At 42.8% G+C, this 15,830-nt stretch overlaps 1 protein-coding gene across 1 annotated transcript; it reads right to left on the minus strand.

The window, feature by feature from the left end:
- Positions 1–271: 271 nt before the first annotated feature.
- Positions 272–14,657, minus strand: cnn3a (calponin 3, acidic a). The gene is made up of 7 exons (XM_042067570.1): positions 14,399–14,657; positions 3,639–3,760; positions 2,708–2,774; positions 2,254–2,391; positions 2,009–2,125; positions 1,738–1,884; positions 272–1,583 (listed from the first exon to the last, which is right to left on the minus strand). Exons 1-7 carry the CDS (start codon positions 14,453–14,455, stop codon positions 1,242–1,244), a joined length of 990 nt encoding a protein of 329 aa, XP_041923504.1. The 5' UTR covers positions 14,456–14,657; the 3' UTR covers positions 272–1,241.
- Between the last annotated feature and the right edge of the window lie 1,173 nt (positions 14,658–15,830).

The raw sequence follows: 15,830 nt of genomic DNA on the forward strand, positions 1-15,830 counted from the left end.
AATGTCCCAAGCAAAACCGTGCCAGCTGAGGTCATCAGAAGTCTCGCTCAGTTCAGGGCAACCGTCTCCTGCCAACCCGATTCACAAGGTGGAAAAATACTTCCTGTAAGCATGTCATTTAATTCAGATGAAAATCAATTACGATTTTATGGAGGGGAAACACCAGACTGAAGGTTATGATTTCAAAAGAATTTCTTTTTGAGTGATATTTTTTTTTTTTTTTTTATCTTGAGTAATTGTAAGCTGTGAATAGAAATACTTGTAGAACCAAGTCATTTAAGGCTTTATTTATAACATACAATTTATTCATAAAAAGAACCATATGACAGGAAAGGCTTATACTGAGAGACATGGCAATAAATACAGAGGGAGCATGGGATTTCTTTCTCTTCTTTTCAAAACATGAGACATAATTGCACAAATAAAAAAAAGAAACTAGGCAGTAAAAGCAGGAAAACTAAATAAACTTTTTGGTCATCCAGTCTACTGAAGTTATTCTTTACGAACAAAGCACTCACACTTTTGTGTGATTTTAGAGAAGATAGGAGGTCAGGAAAGTCAGAAGAGATCTTCCAGTGATGTGAAAAATAACAAAAATAAAATAAATGGAATGATGCAAGAACTTGTCTTCCGGTTCTCAACTCTTGCTCCCAAGATTGATGTCAAATCATGACAGGAAGGACTAGAGAGTGAAGGAGCATCAGACAAAATCAAAATGGCTGCCAAACCTTAAGACTGATGATTCAGATTTCCTTGAAAAATATTGAAATCTTAATGCAAAAAGTCATCAGGCATTTTTAAAAAAAGGGTAGAATTATTGCATGAAGCAGATGCTGCATAGTTTGAAAGGAAGGGAGACAATACTTCACAGTAATCCATACTTCATTAGACATTTTAAAAACATTAAAAGGAATGGTCTCAATTTTTATAAATCTCCATTTTACCATTCTAAAAAATAAAAAGGAAACTAAATGGAATGGTCTCAATCTTTAAATGGCAGAAATCACCATGTGTTACCATTCTAAAACAAATCCCCAACAAAACAAAACAAAGCATTGCTTTTCAAACCGCCATTGAATGGAAGGCTGGGAAAAGTCATTCAGGCAACATAATGCCTAAAAGACCAACATTTCAAATGATAAAAAAAAAATATAGAAAGACTAGCGAGGATAGCAAAAGACTTGCTCTGTTGATAATACAACTAGTTAATACTGCTTCGACTAATGGTGTGGTGGCCATGCCTAATAGTCGATGCCTTGGTCGGTGTAGTGTGCACTGTACTCGTCATGGTAGCTGCCCTGGTACTCCTCCTCCTGGTACTCGGCCTGATAGTCACTGTCGCTGATCTCTGAACCGTTGGTGCCCGTGCCCTGGCTACCATTGGCGTGGATAACGGGCTCTGTGGGCGGGGCGCAGTACTTGGGGTCGTAGACCTGGCGGCCCAGCCCGTACACGCTCATGCCCTTCTGGGAGGCCACCTTGTTGGTGCCCATCTGAAGGGAGATGGTGGAGGAGTCCACCGGCTGCTGCGCCACCTTTTGGTCAAAGATGTCCCTCCTGGTGCCTGGGGCAGCCATGCCAGCCTAGAGAAAGAAAGAGAAAGAAAAAAAAAGAAAGCAAACAAGCAACAGAGGATTATTGGCAAAACCTCTGAGAATGAGGTGTCTCCATACACAGTCACCTGAAACAACTATGGCTATGTTGTGCTGTCCTAGTGCACAGGGAATCGGTGTGTACCTGACTTGCTCCTTTGTTGGTGCCCATCTGTAGACTGATGGTGGTCTGGTCGTAAGGCTTGTCCGTCTGCGTCTTTGGATCGTACAGATGTCTCCTTGTCCCGTAAGCGGTCATGCCGGCCTGGCTCGCACACTTATTGGTTCCCATCTGTGAGACACAAGATGATTCATGTTATTATTAGCGCCAGCAGTGGTACGATTGGGAACACTTCAGGGACAACAGTGCTGTACTGATGTACTAAAATAATCTTTGGAAAGGAGTGAAGTCTCACCTGTAGTCCGATTACACATTGGCCAGCTTTCATCTTCTCATCGTCAAAATGGCGTGCTTGCTTGTCTGCGTATTTCACTCCGATGTCAATCTTTGAGTCCATGCCTTTGGTCTTTCCCTGGCAGACACAACGAACACAAGTTGTAGGAGTGAGCAAAAGAAAACATCAAGATATTTAGTCAAGAGAAACAAACAAAACAGGCCAGGAACCCCCCTTTAACCCAGAATTAGAGGGGGCATACATACCATGCTGGCCAGAGCGAGCAGTGTGGTCTGGACTTGAGTCATATTCCCATTTTCAAAGAGGTCATTGGCTTCAAAGATATCATTGGGCTTCAAGCCATAAGTTAATATGGCTTTGATGAAATTCCCAAGGTTCTCCAGCTAAGGGCGAACAAAGAGAACAGAGAAAATCATCGCTCTCTTTCTCGCTTACTCTCTTCTCTGGCAACACCACCAGGATGCAATAATCAGATAAAGAACCGGTTGTTAGTGAGAGTGGTAAAATGCCTTGTGAATAGGTCTGATTATTCCCAAGGCACGCCATGATTGCTGCAGGTCTGTAATGTCATTAAAATGTTAAAGAGAGGCTATTTCTGTAGTAGCATTGCCCTAAGAACACCTGTGAGTACAACCGGATACCTCTACAAGCCCAATAGGGAGAACCCCTAGCAGAAGAGAATTGCAAAATAGTTGTTACCTTGTGCCAGTTCAGCTGTGAATGGTTGATTTTCTTTATTGAACCAGGCTGTAGTTTGTTGATCAATCTGGAAAATGAATGAGGAACGTGATCACATTCTTTTTCATTAACAGTACTTACCAACCCATACAACATTGAAAACAGAGTTAATAGCAATTTAATACATCAACTATTCAAAATCCTTCTCAGCTAGCACAACTGTCAATGACTAAGAGAACATTCCGGATTTGTGGCCTATAATCTCCATTCCCAGCTTGTTACCCTATCTAGATTACTCCCTGCAGTATTTTAGGTGCATGTTCCTCTGCTTAAAATCGAGTACAGGATGTGTTGACTCCAAAACACAACAAATGAGAACAACAAAAGATAACCGGGCAAGAACATGGAGGTGGAAGATAAAACCTGATAACCTAATATTTCTAGCACTTTTCATCTTCCTGTACACTTCACAGATTATTTGTATCTTGGTATGTAAGGGCAGTCACATGATTGTAGTGGCATGTATACCGGTATGCACATTCATATGATCATGGCATATTGTCCTCTTAACTACTTAACCTATGACTGTCATATGACACCGTGTCACATGATCATGAGAATAGCCATTTCCAAATAGAGATGTATTATCTTATAATATACGTGACTTGTTCTTCTTGTACTGATCCGGAGTCAGTCCCTTCTCCCCTATGCAACTCACATCAGCTGTCTAAACAGCAGGCAGGCAGAGCACACGGTCGGCCACAAAGTCACAATGTCAGATCTACTCCAGTCTCCCAGGACTGAGCATGAACACACACACACACACACACACACACACAGGAAACCAACACCCATACTAACACCACCCATACGATAAAGACGTATTTTCCAAGAAGAAGGAAACACTCGCCACCGACGCATTACACAAAGCCAGACACAGACACAGACTCACTCGCACAAGATGACCCCATCCTTCAGACCCTTCTGGAAGTTGTCTCCGATGGGCATGCCCGTGACCTCCTCAATCCAGAAGCGCAGCTCCTCCTCTTTTTGCAGGTCATACTTCTGAGCGATCTGAAAGGGGGGGGGGGGGAAACACACAACAAATCAAAATCGATGCAAATAAAAGAAACACACAAAAAACAAATGAAGGGTTCAGATGCAAAAGCCTCTAAATGCCACCTATGTCAAAAATGAGATAAAGATGGTGAGGGGATGCTCTCCACACATAGTATACGCTAATCAAATAATTTAACTTCTAAACCCACTAAATACCACTCTTCCTGGTCTGAAATATCGATTTATAGGCAAAAACCTATAGGAGCCTGAATTTAAATGCTCATTTAAAAGAAAAGTAGTCAGACGGATTTAGGGTTAGGGTTTTGCATCTGAACTCTTCAAATTAAGATTCACACGACTCCTATTTCCACACCTACACAGTCAACACACCCATCTATCAGACGATGAAGACAATCATAGCTTTTTTTTTGGAGGTAGAAAAGTTCAGCCGGCCTAAAAAATGTGGAAGCGAGTGCCTGGGGAGTGCAGTGCCAGGAGGTGGTTCTTTACAGATGAGAGCGCAAGGGGCCTGTGATTACATAATTAGGGCCTCATCAGGAGACCTTGGTTTCCTCCACTTGGGCCGTGTCAAATCAAATCAACACCAGATGCAAAGTGTTATTTCACCACCAAGGAACAGAGACGGACACACAAGTGACTAGAATCCTTTTACGAGAGGGAAAAAGGAGAGAGAGAAAAAAAAAAACAAATTGGGTAGGTCATGTGCTGAAGGAGACAATCTTTTATAAAAGCTTTACTTGTTGTATTAAAAAACACACACACACACACACACACACACACACACACTCTTTTTGTTGGGCTCAATTGAGGGTATGGTTATCGTTAAAACACGGTGTACCCGTTTAACCTTTTTGAAAGCAAAAACCATGGGAACAAATGTGGGAGGACAAAGAAAAGCAAAAGCAGTGATGCCTTCTTTTGAGAATAGTTTGGAGATGGTCCAAATGATAAAGGCTGAAGGCTTCGTCTCGTTGGCCTGCTTGTTGTAGAGCAAGAATGACTCACGTCATGGACTGGAAACACAGTTAAAAAAAAACAACAACACCACCACCACCACTGCCATGAAAAAAAGACCCATCCCTTTAGTGAGTTAGGTCAGTGACATAAGCTTCCTGTTTCCCAGGTCCCTTCACAGGAAGCACGGTGGATACTGTGGACACACACGGTGGACTCTAAATAACAGCGGCCCTGCTGTCCTCTCTGAAAAGCGCTGTGTGGGTTCCTGACAGTTAGAGACAGAAGAGCTGCATTATCATTGACTACAAGGTCCTGTGACCTACACCTGCAACCGTGACGTCTCAGCAAATCCTCACGCAATTAAACACACCATATCAGAAGACCAGATAATGAGTATGTTTCAACCAGGTATTTAGATCAAGAGAAACTATTCCTGGAAGAGAGACTCTCTCAACACATATTTATATCTGTGGCAGCAATTTGACAGCCATGCGTAAATTAGTGTTGATGAGTCACAAACATTCCCCTAGTATTTCCTGCTTGGCAGTACTATTGAAATGGATTGTCGTCATCACAAACATAAAGGAAGTGACCCATCTGATTGTGTTGTAGAGAAGAGAGATGGCCACGGTCAGAGAGAGTGAAGAGATCAAGATGGGCATGAAAAACACTGGAGGGCAGTTTAGACTTCCCACACAGAATTGTGGGAAACAGGAACCTCCACAACATGTGTGAAAGTAGAGCACAAGAAGACCCAGCGGCCCCTGGGCATGTTCAAACACACACACACACACACTTGCAGCCATAATATATCAATAATCAGTAAGCTTCTCATTAAATATGGAACCAGCCACATGCCCTTGGACAAGCTGCCAAGTTATCACTTTCAGATTGGAAGGAGGCTTAGAGCTTCAGTTCCTGTGATCAGTGCTGACAGTTGCACAGGCACGGACACACACACACACAGTAAGAGTTTAAATTAATCTGATGACACCAAAGTCATTAATGGATCTTTGACATGTTAACTTTCTCGCACTGAAGTCTCGCTCTCTCTCAGACACACACACACACACATTTATTCAATTAGCTGACACTGTTGTCCAGAGCGACATATAAAAACAAGAATGATCCGAGGTACAGTGCGAATAGGATAATTGTGTAACAATAAGTACTACCTTGTACAAGAAACAGAATGACTGTTAAGTCAAGTAGATAAGAGGGAAGTTAAGAGTGTTGCGTTGCAGTTAGAAGAGGAGGTCCTCTCACAAGAGCTGGGTCTTCAAGAGGTTTTTGAAGATAGAGAGGGACACTCCTGGTCTGGTAACAAAACACACACACACCCAAAAAGTGATTCCACCCCCCTCACACCGCCTTTTGCTCTATCTGTCTCACTCTTCCCAAGCTCTCCCAGGACAGAAGGCTGAAGACAGAGACAGAGACAGAGACAGAGAGAGAGACAGAGAGAGAGAGAGAGAGAGACAGAGAGAGAGAGAGACAGAGAGAGACAGAGAGAGAGAGAGAGACAGAGACAGAGACAGAGACAGAGACAGAGACAGAGAGAGAGTGTGAGTGTGAGAGACAGAGAGAGAGAGGGAGGTGATTGAGGAGGCCAGAGAGAAAACATCTGGACGCCACTCCATTTCACAGTCCACTCATTGTTTGGCTGCTCCTCTCGCATACGCTAAACCCAACACGTTCCCCATGAGCCGATATTAGCTCGTCGCCACCACATCACTCACGTCACCCCGGCATGCTGCTCAGACGGGCAACGGGGAGGGAAATTGTTCAGTGTCAAACAGAAACACTTAACACTCATAAAAGCCAAAAGTCATACACGTCTACTCTCACACAGGAGTACGTACCGACAGCTTTACAAATGCAGGCCTGAAAGGGAAAAGGCCCATAAACGTGTAGACGAATGTTCCCATGCACCCCCCACTCACTGCAGAAAGAAAAGGGCCATTTCTGTTAATCTACAGTCAATCACTCCCCCACACCAAGCCACTGTCAGCAGGAATGTGACCCATCGCCATAAGAGGGGGACAAGGAATAAAAGGACATAGGGATAGTGTCCATGTCCTGACTGTTCAATTTGAGGTCAGGTCATGGCAGATCATTCCCCTCTCACCCCATTCAGTTCAATGCACCATCCTCACAAAACTGACCGATGAAAAGGCCAAGGCCTTGAATGCAGCCACCATCTTGGGAAAGGGCACATCGGAGAGGTTCTGTTCCAAAACATGAGTCAGTGGAAGATTTGAGGCGCTGATGATATGAAAGGGTTTCGTTCGGGGAGCAGAGTGGCCGCATCCATGACAACCATCTCTGGAGTAATCGTGCAGGAATTAATCAGTAGCCTTTTGTGAGACTGAAGCCAGGGACCAATACCAGAAAGTACAGATGGGTTGTTCAAGAGAGAGGGATGGATTAGAGGGCAGAGCTTTTCTCTCCCTCCCTCGCTCACTCTCTCCTTCTTTCTTCCTCTCCTTCTCTACACTTCTTTTGGCAGTCGTGCTCTGGGAAGACTGCCAAGATCCCAGGAGAGGGGGGGGGGGGAGCAGTGGAGAAATGAGACCCAGCTCTCTTTATATTGATGGAGTTGTTAAAGAGATCTTCTGGGGGGTGGGGGAAGGGGAGGAAAAAAACTAGAAGTTTACATCTCAAGTCGCTGTGGAAACTTCTGGAAGCTCCAGCAAAGCCCCACCCCATCTGCAAGCTCGAGCCCGTTTGCGTTTCCTGATGACATCCCTGAACCAGGCAAACATCTGGAGAGGCCAGGGATGGTGGCCAGGAGGTCAAAAACATGGCACAACCCAACTGTGTTGAGTATAATATCACCCTTGAGGACAATTCATACATGGTTTAATGCAAGTCTAGACAGTTCCTCAGTGGGATAAATATTCCTTTTAAAATGAAGCCTTTATAAGTCATACAAAAGGCATTTATGTGAAGCCTTCATTCTCATCAACATGCCACATCTTTGAGAGAGTGAAAAAGTCAATGATGCAATACAATCTGATCCAATGAATTACCTGAAGTACACAATCCTGTTCAGCGCTCCTACAACCAGCTGCTATGCACTAAGGGCTACTAGCATGTTGGATCAACCATTTATTAAACCACACATGTGACAATGTATTGAACTGTGTTTGCACAATTATCCCAGCTGGTGCTCATTAATATTTAACCATGCGTTAGCTCTAGCAATGCTCAACCGACCACATAATGTGAGGCGATCGCTGGTACAATACAAGTGAAGTGAACTAGAAATGTTTACATAAGATCAAAAAAAGCCCAGGCAACATCAAACCCATCTCCAAATCAACTGAGCAGTGCTGTACAGCACCATCTTTCACTATGTTCTTATCCTCTATAGACCCTTTCAACAATAAAAACAAAAACAATGCTTGAACGTTCTATTTGGTTCCCAATCTACTTCCTCTGCATTAAGATTAGGGCTGCACGATTATGGCCAAAATGATAATCACGATTATTTTGATCAATATTGAGATCACGATTATTTATCACGATTATTAATTAATTTTAGTGACAAAAATATTTTTTCCCTTAAACATATTGGACTTGCTATCTGTCTCACCCAAATTCTTCCCCTCACATTTACTCCCCAAAATTACTGCAAATATAGATTGACTGTGACTTCCAAACTTCCAGCTTGCTACTTTGTTAATATTTGGGGAAAGGTTAACGGCAACACAGTAATTACAAAGTATTGATTAATACAGTTAATTTGATGCTTTTTAATTCATTCATAAATGGTGCACTGTCAATTTAAGACACTTTGCCAGATCCACTCAAATAGCTTATGGCTAGAGCTGTGCCCACTCAGTTTGTAAATGGTCAGTAATGGGAACTGTTGCCATTGCGCTCTCTCTCGTGCACGCTCAAATGCGTTCCCAATTAAATGGAGTAGCATAACGTAGTTAGATCTGCTGCAATGGAGATACTATGTATCTCGATGTAACAAGCTGTTTTGACATTGACATTGTAAACGTTCTTCAGGAAGAGTGTAAAGCAGTTTGCAGTAGCCTGAAGTTAATCACAACGTTGTCTATCGCTGGGAAAAAAATAGCTAGCTATGATAACCTAATTATATGCTTGGCAGGCCGGATTAAAGTGTGGCGGGCCGGATCTATGATAAACTAATAAATGCTCGGCGGGCCGGATTAAATGGCGGGCCGCAGTTTGGACACCCCTGGTTTAGTCATTCGTTGATATGTAAAACACTGACGTGTAGGCTACAATTTCATTATTGTTCACTCGTTTTGAGTAGGCTGTGTCTTGCACATGTAGCTTATAAAATACATGAATATAATTCACGGATCCCGTCGTTAGCTCAACTCTTATTATAGGCTATATCGGAGGAAGCAAACAAGGACTAAAAGTTAACGTGATAAAAAGGCATGTGTGGTTTGATGTGATGTGTTTCACGGTATGAGTTGAGAGCCCTGCTTTGCTTAAGTTTTTGGTTAACTCCACTTGCCTGAAATCCGAAATATTTTCGAACAACGGATGATCCGTTTCGAGGGACAAGCTCTTAGCCTGCTGTGCCACACATTTGATTTTTGATTCGTTTTTTTGTATAGTCTAACTAGCCTACTAATAGTTAACATAATGCTACTAGTCCACAGTGCATCCAAACTGAGCATTGCATCAGGCTGAGCAGTGCAGGGAACAGTTGTCATTGGTAGGCTGCATGCAGGCACATTGTTTTGTAGCGGAGTGTTATATGGGTTGCCAGGTTGGTTCAATGGGTAGAGCACGCATTTTTAATATCGCTCGATCACGCAAATTTGATCGTGGGAAGCCAAAATCGTGATCGTGATTACAATTCGATTAATTGTGCAGCCCTAATTAAGATAACATATGGAATGTTAAAAAGGAAGCCTTGTGGGGCCAACTACGATGCTGATAATGGAACTCTCTTGAAAGGGTCCATAAATCTACTGCTCAACACAACATTTTACATCAGACAAAATCGGTTTTACGCTCTGGTTTCCAATGTATGATTGAGAACCAATAAGGGTTTGTGCAAGAGTTTTCTGCACCAGGCAGATGTCAGAGACACAACTGTGTGCGGCAGATAACGGTCAACAAAACACTCAGGGCCATCCTTTCAAGGTTAAATATTCATGGACATTTGGGGGGGGGGGGGGGGGTCAGGGTGGGGAGTATATCTAAAGGAGGCGGGAGAGACAACTAAAACAATAGGTCCAGGAAAAGGATGTTCCTGCTCTTCCTAAAATGGCAGCACAGGGTTAACAAACAGTCCTGATGCTGAGGACGCCCTGAACCAATCCAGAGAAAGGGTCATTCGTCAGCACATTACAGGCATTGCTAATAACCCTCCTCCTCTGACACCATCACCACCACCACCCAGGGTCACCCCATCTAACACTTGACATTGCTGAGCACAGGCAAAGGTGGTCGACTCAGAAAATGCCTCAGTGCCCAGTCAAGAAATCAGATCACATAGGAGTCACATCCATCAGCCAGAAATGGTGTGGTTACACCACAATGACCCAAACCACATAATTTATCTTCTCTTCGTCCTTCATCCATCCAACCAACAACAACCACCCCTTCTCTCTCTCTCCTTCTCAAAACCCTTTTGGCCTCTCCCAGGACAGAGAGTCCTGAGTGAGGACCTATTCATTCGGGCTTTGGCCCTCCATCAGGACACCGGAGATCCGCGACCACAGAAGCAACACACACACACACACACACACACAGCACCGGGAGATAAAGTCCAGGCCAGGCGGGCATGCCAGTGTCAGTGTTGAGGAGAAACAGCTTCCCAGATTAGTAAAAAATTACTTTTTATTTTTTTTTAAAAAGTAAAAAAATTAACACAAGGTATCTTTAACCACCAAAGCCCCCCCCCCCCCCCCCCCCCCCCCACACACACACACACACACACACATACACCACCCTCCTCCAGACCCTCAGTGATGGAGAACATCACGGCTGATGGAATTTAGCCGCTGCTGTGGCACGGTGGTGGGAATCCAGCGCCTGCAGCTCGGAGACGTGGAACTGCTCCAGGAGGTTATTATAAACAAATGAGCGAAGACTTGGGAGGCTTGGCTTTGACTTGGTCAAAGTGACTTTTCTTCCCTTTGATGCTTCAATTCAAAAGTACTGGCAGGACTACAAAACCCCCAAATATCAAAAGGTTGAGCCTGTAGTTAAGACTGTAGCAAAGTCTTAAGAGTATCGCAATATCAGATACCTGAAAAGGGGATTTGTCAGTGGTCAGCATTCAAGAATTAAGATTTTTTTTTTTTTTTTTTTGCCAAATTCTTTTTACTGAATTTGAGATAAGTCGGCAACAAGTCGTCTTCCGGGAAACACAAAAGATTCAGATGCGGTACAATCCCTTGCTCTGTGTCCCCGCTGAGCCAACAATTCGCCCACCCAAAGGCAAACAGGAACCACAATGGGAAAAACCAAACAGTTACTCCAAAGACCCTCATTGTGCAAGGAAAACAATGCATCCCAGACCTCTTGTAGGATTATGTCTAAAATTAAGCATAGATTTGGTTTGGCAAATTCGCTAGGTGCTCTTCGGGGAATCATCAGATGTGGACAGACCAAAGAAATGATGCCCGATTATTTTTCCCATATGTGAAGTGAAGTTGGCAACCAGCCATAAACCAAATTGACCTTTCTGACAGAATTATGCTGAGTGCTCACACCATGCATGCCCTCTTCAACACTGATATACTGATCTACATAAACATACGGTAAAATATGTGCAGTCTAGACTATATTTTCCAATTTACTTGACATCTCACATGGAAACATGACACTTCTGACCTCCTTCCACAACTTTCCAAGAAAGCATGAGCGCTCAAACAATGCAAGCCTGCAAAACTACTTATTCCCCTCAATTCAATTCAACCTAATGCAACTTGGCAGCACCTTGCTCACTGGGTCATGAAAATCCAGATACACACTTCAACGGTCTACGTCTAAAGCAACAAACATTTGCACTGACATGGTTGAGTCAAGAGTTAATCAATAAGAGTCAGTTCTTTCTCAAGCCACCTAATAAAATGTATTTGCACATGTACAAAATGAAAAAAGAAGAAAAAAAAAAAAGACTGGCTAGAACAACGTGTGCTTTACATTTGCGTGATATGTTGATATTTTATGAACTTTTGTCCATCATTCTCATCTACCATACTTTGAGGACTCAAACAAGGCAAATTAAAAGACAGTAACAGTCTATCAGTGCTGACAGTTATGGGGGAGTCTGTAGAGTTAAGTCATACCAGCAAAAAAAGTAAAGACAAAAAAACTCAATGTGTTCCACTTTCCTGTCAAAAACATTGAAAAATATTTGTTGGCTTTTCCAATAAACCCCAGTCCCTTGGCTGCCGTCGTGGCGAATACTTCAGAATCATACTGACATTAGAAAAGGAGCTGATAATTTTTCATTTTAATACCCCCCTTGGCAAAGTACAATTTTCTTCTCTTTTTTTCACCTGACCCACTTTAAGACATGCACGTCATTGCAACAGATTTTAATAAAGAGTTAAAACATGAGCGGAATGCAACAGCGGTCATTCGGCCATAAAAGAAAAACTGCCAACCCTGGCCAGCACCACAGCAATACAAACCAAGCGAACTAAACGGTAAGCAATGACAATGGCATCCAACTTCAAACTGAGTTATGCAACAAAGAGAAATCGGAGCCTAAACTTGGCAGCTGGGCTTTGGCCACATGCTTCATAGATATCCTCCATCACAGGAGGTAAACCCAAAGAACCTCAGCTTAAGTGAGTTTCCAGAGACTACCCATTGGCTATGCAAACTTTATCCAGATGAGAAGCCTCTTCAGGGACATAGTAAAGGGAGCTACAGTGGGACAAATTAAAATCCAGATGAGAGATTTTGAAATTAACATATTAAAGTACCACAGATGCAATAAGTTGCTCAACAAAGTTGATGCATAATATAGTCTACAGTAAGGGAATGCATATGTCAAAGTTACATGAACTGACAAATCCTGAACCACCACACAATGGAGATGAGCAATATTACCTTCCAACACCTCAAAAAACTAGCCTAATGCAATTTCAAACTGCTTCATCCATTAATTTAAACAATTATGGGCAGTCACATGTTCATATCAAGTAGTTCTGTAGCATCCCAACTAATGGTCTCCTTACACCAAACAACTTTGACAAGATTTGGGAAAGATTCTTGAAAGATTGTAGTCTAGTAAAGCTTGAATGGGGGGCATTAGTTAATAGACCCCAGTCTTTCAAGAACCTTCTTCAAATCTTGTCAAAGTTGTTTGGTGAAAGGAGGCCATAAGGAATGACTCAAAGTCTGACAACAATTCATCTGTTAATCTGTAATGTTTTCTTATAGGCCATTGTTTCTGCGGTTTGATTAGCATTTGTCCTCTAATTACTTTACAGTTCGACCATGGCACAAAGTCAGAAAACGTTTGTATTAGAGTCAACTCTTTGCAAGTCATGAGGTGGATGAAGTGAACTTCTATTTAGTTCAGTCAGTGCAGTTCAGTCAGTTCACCATTCATTTAACACTAGTCCTGCCCACTTCCATCGGGTAACCGATGATGTCATTCTCTAACAATTTTAACAGGATCAGAATTCCACTTTCTGAGTTTGAGTTATAATTTAACTAGGTACAGAGAAGAGGTCACTAACGCGTTAACTGAAATTCGACCATGCCTGTGAGAAGATAACTTCAAAAGCTGAAAGAAACCTCTGATTTAGTGTAAGAATGGGTGGGGGCGCCATGCGATTTGAAATAGGACAGGCATTGTCCTAGCTGTGATTGAAGTTTCTTTCCAACTGTGCGGTCTATGCTTAACCTACACCTCACACATTAATTTGAAATAATCAGGTCTTGACTATTTGCATAGCCTGCATCGACAATCCAAGATATTTAAATGGAAAGGCTAGTCTAAATGCACCATGTGCAACAACATCTTGCTACCCACATGCATTAGGGTCCTTGATTCGGCTCCTCCCAGAGAAGGATAACAATGAGTTGCACTTGGCTTTCGTCTCACGTAGTTTTAATCACACGTTTTTCTAAGAGGCATAATCTTCCCGCAACTTCAGTCAAATAATGAATGAAGATGGTATCCCATCCTAGTTGGGTCTTCGTGGAGGGTTTTGATGATTTGATTATTTTGCAAGACTATAATCTAGCCAACAAACAAAAAAAGATTAGGCTACGTCGGACCGTGAGGGGAACCTTTGGAAATGTGGCTTCCCAAATCAACTCACGGCGCGAATAGATAACCAAAGTTTTCTGAAGTAGGCTAGCCTAACCTACTCGTTTTGCTTATGATAAACAATAAATACGTCTATGCTTTTCTGTAGAACAACCATTGCAAAACTATAGTGGGATCCCTTTACCACTGTCCAGGTAGCCTAATGAATAAGATTATGTTGAATATGGTCATCCTTGCAGTTGTTGACGACGTCAACTGGCCTATCCGTCAAAAGCATAACACCATCAGTTAAACAGATGCTGGCTGTTTGCGAATGACTGAGAATATTTCTGCGTAGCCTTTGGAACCTGGCCTCGCCTGAAAACTCAGCTGTAACCGGTTTGGACAACGAAAACAATACAGTAGGGTACTGTGCATTAAACATGTCCACACTTTACCTTGCTTTTAACCTCTGCGGATAATCCGTAGGCTGGTCCCTTGTTGAACTGGGTCATGATTTTTAGTTGCAAAGTTTATAGTTAGAAGAGTCAGGAGCTACAAAGTAGCAAAAACGTGTATTTTCCGAGATTTCAAGCAGCGATGTAAAACCGGTATCCCGGGGGTACAGTCCACACAGAAGAACAAAAATCCGTGCGTGTCGGTCCGTCACTGGAGTTTGGTGAAAGAGGCTGCGTGAACTCTGAAACTTCTCGGTCCGATAGCTCATTTTGTGTGGAAAAAATGTCGCAAGAGGACTGACGGCTCGTGGCGGACCAATCACAGGCGCGTATTTTACATACCCTCTTCCCATTGTTCGGCTACATCGCGCTGCAGTGAAAGTGTGGTTCTGAGCCTCAAATATTACAAAGTATCTATTGCCAGATACTGATGGAGTAGGCTAAAACGCCTAGGTTACTATACAATAAGCTAAAAGCCTACTAAAATCAAATGGTGAGGGATAAAATACATGGCCTATTGCTTTCCACTAATGTGTAGTATTTTATATAACCATGTAGCCTATTTGCAATTGTATAGCTAAACATGATTTTATGTCTTTGGGTCCCGTCCCCCCCCCCCTCCAGGTAAACAAGTTATTGGTAAAACCAAACAAACCCATCCCTACCAACTGTTTGCTGCATACTGCCTGCTACTCAATAAAAACTGCAGACCAAAATGTCTACCTCACCATCTCTGGCAATTTGACAGTGGCTCAGTTGGCTTCTGGATGATGAACACACCAAATGCATTCAACCTTGGCAATGGTCCGTGCACTGTATTTAATCAGTATCTTATAGGACTGGCTAGAGCAATGGCTTACTCACAGGTACAAAATGCTGAGTCTGCCGTGGCGTACAGTCACATTCCTCTGTATCAGCCAGCCAAGGTTGAAGAGAGGAGGACCAAGGGCATGAATAAGCCACACAGTACGATAGAGAGGAGGGGTCTATTAGCAGTGATACTTATCTCTCCCCAAGCCATTCAAGTCTGGCTGGCTATAAAGGAACACTGTTTCAGACTATGCCAGTCAATAGTGGTTGGCTTGTGGCTTTGAGGACAAAGATTGGGACATTGGACAGGGGGCCAGGGGGGTCCATCCTCACTCACTGATGTGGTTGTCTTGTCTGTTGTCATGGGCGTGTATTTGTGATAAGTTAAGAGTTTGTTTTTAACTTTATACCATAACGTATACAATTTTCAGAGGCAAAAATACCAGTAAATCAGTAATGGTTACTAATGGAAAACAATTCTCATATTGATATTGAAGGTTAAAATAAAACAAGTAGTGAAAGTCTTGCAGGCATGTTTTCCACAAAGCATCTGCAATAATGTATCTGCTCTACACCTACACAAAACCTCAACCTCTCTTGTGGGAGTTCACCCTAGGAAGAG

The sequence above is a fragment of the Alosa sapidissima genome, chromosome 17 (genome assembly GCF_018492685.1).
Source record: "Alosa sapidissima isolate fAloSap1 chromosome 17, fAloSap1.pri, whole genome shotgun sequence".
In the NCBI taxonomy this organism is placed as follows: domain Eukaryota; kingdom Metazoa; phylum Chordata; class Actinopteri; order Clupeiformes; family Clupeidae; genus Alosa; species Alosa sapidissima.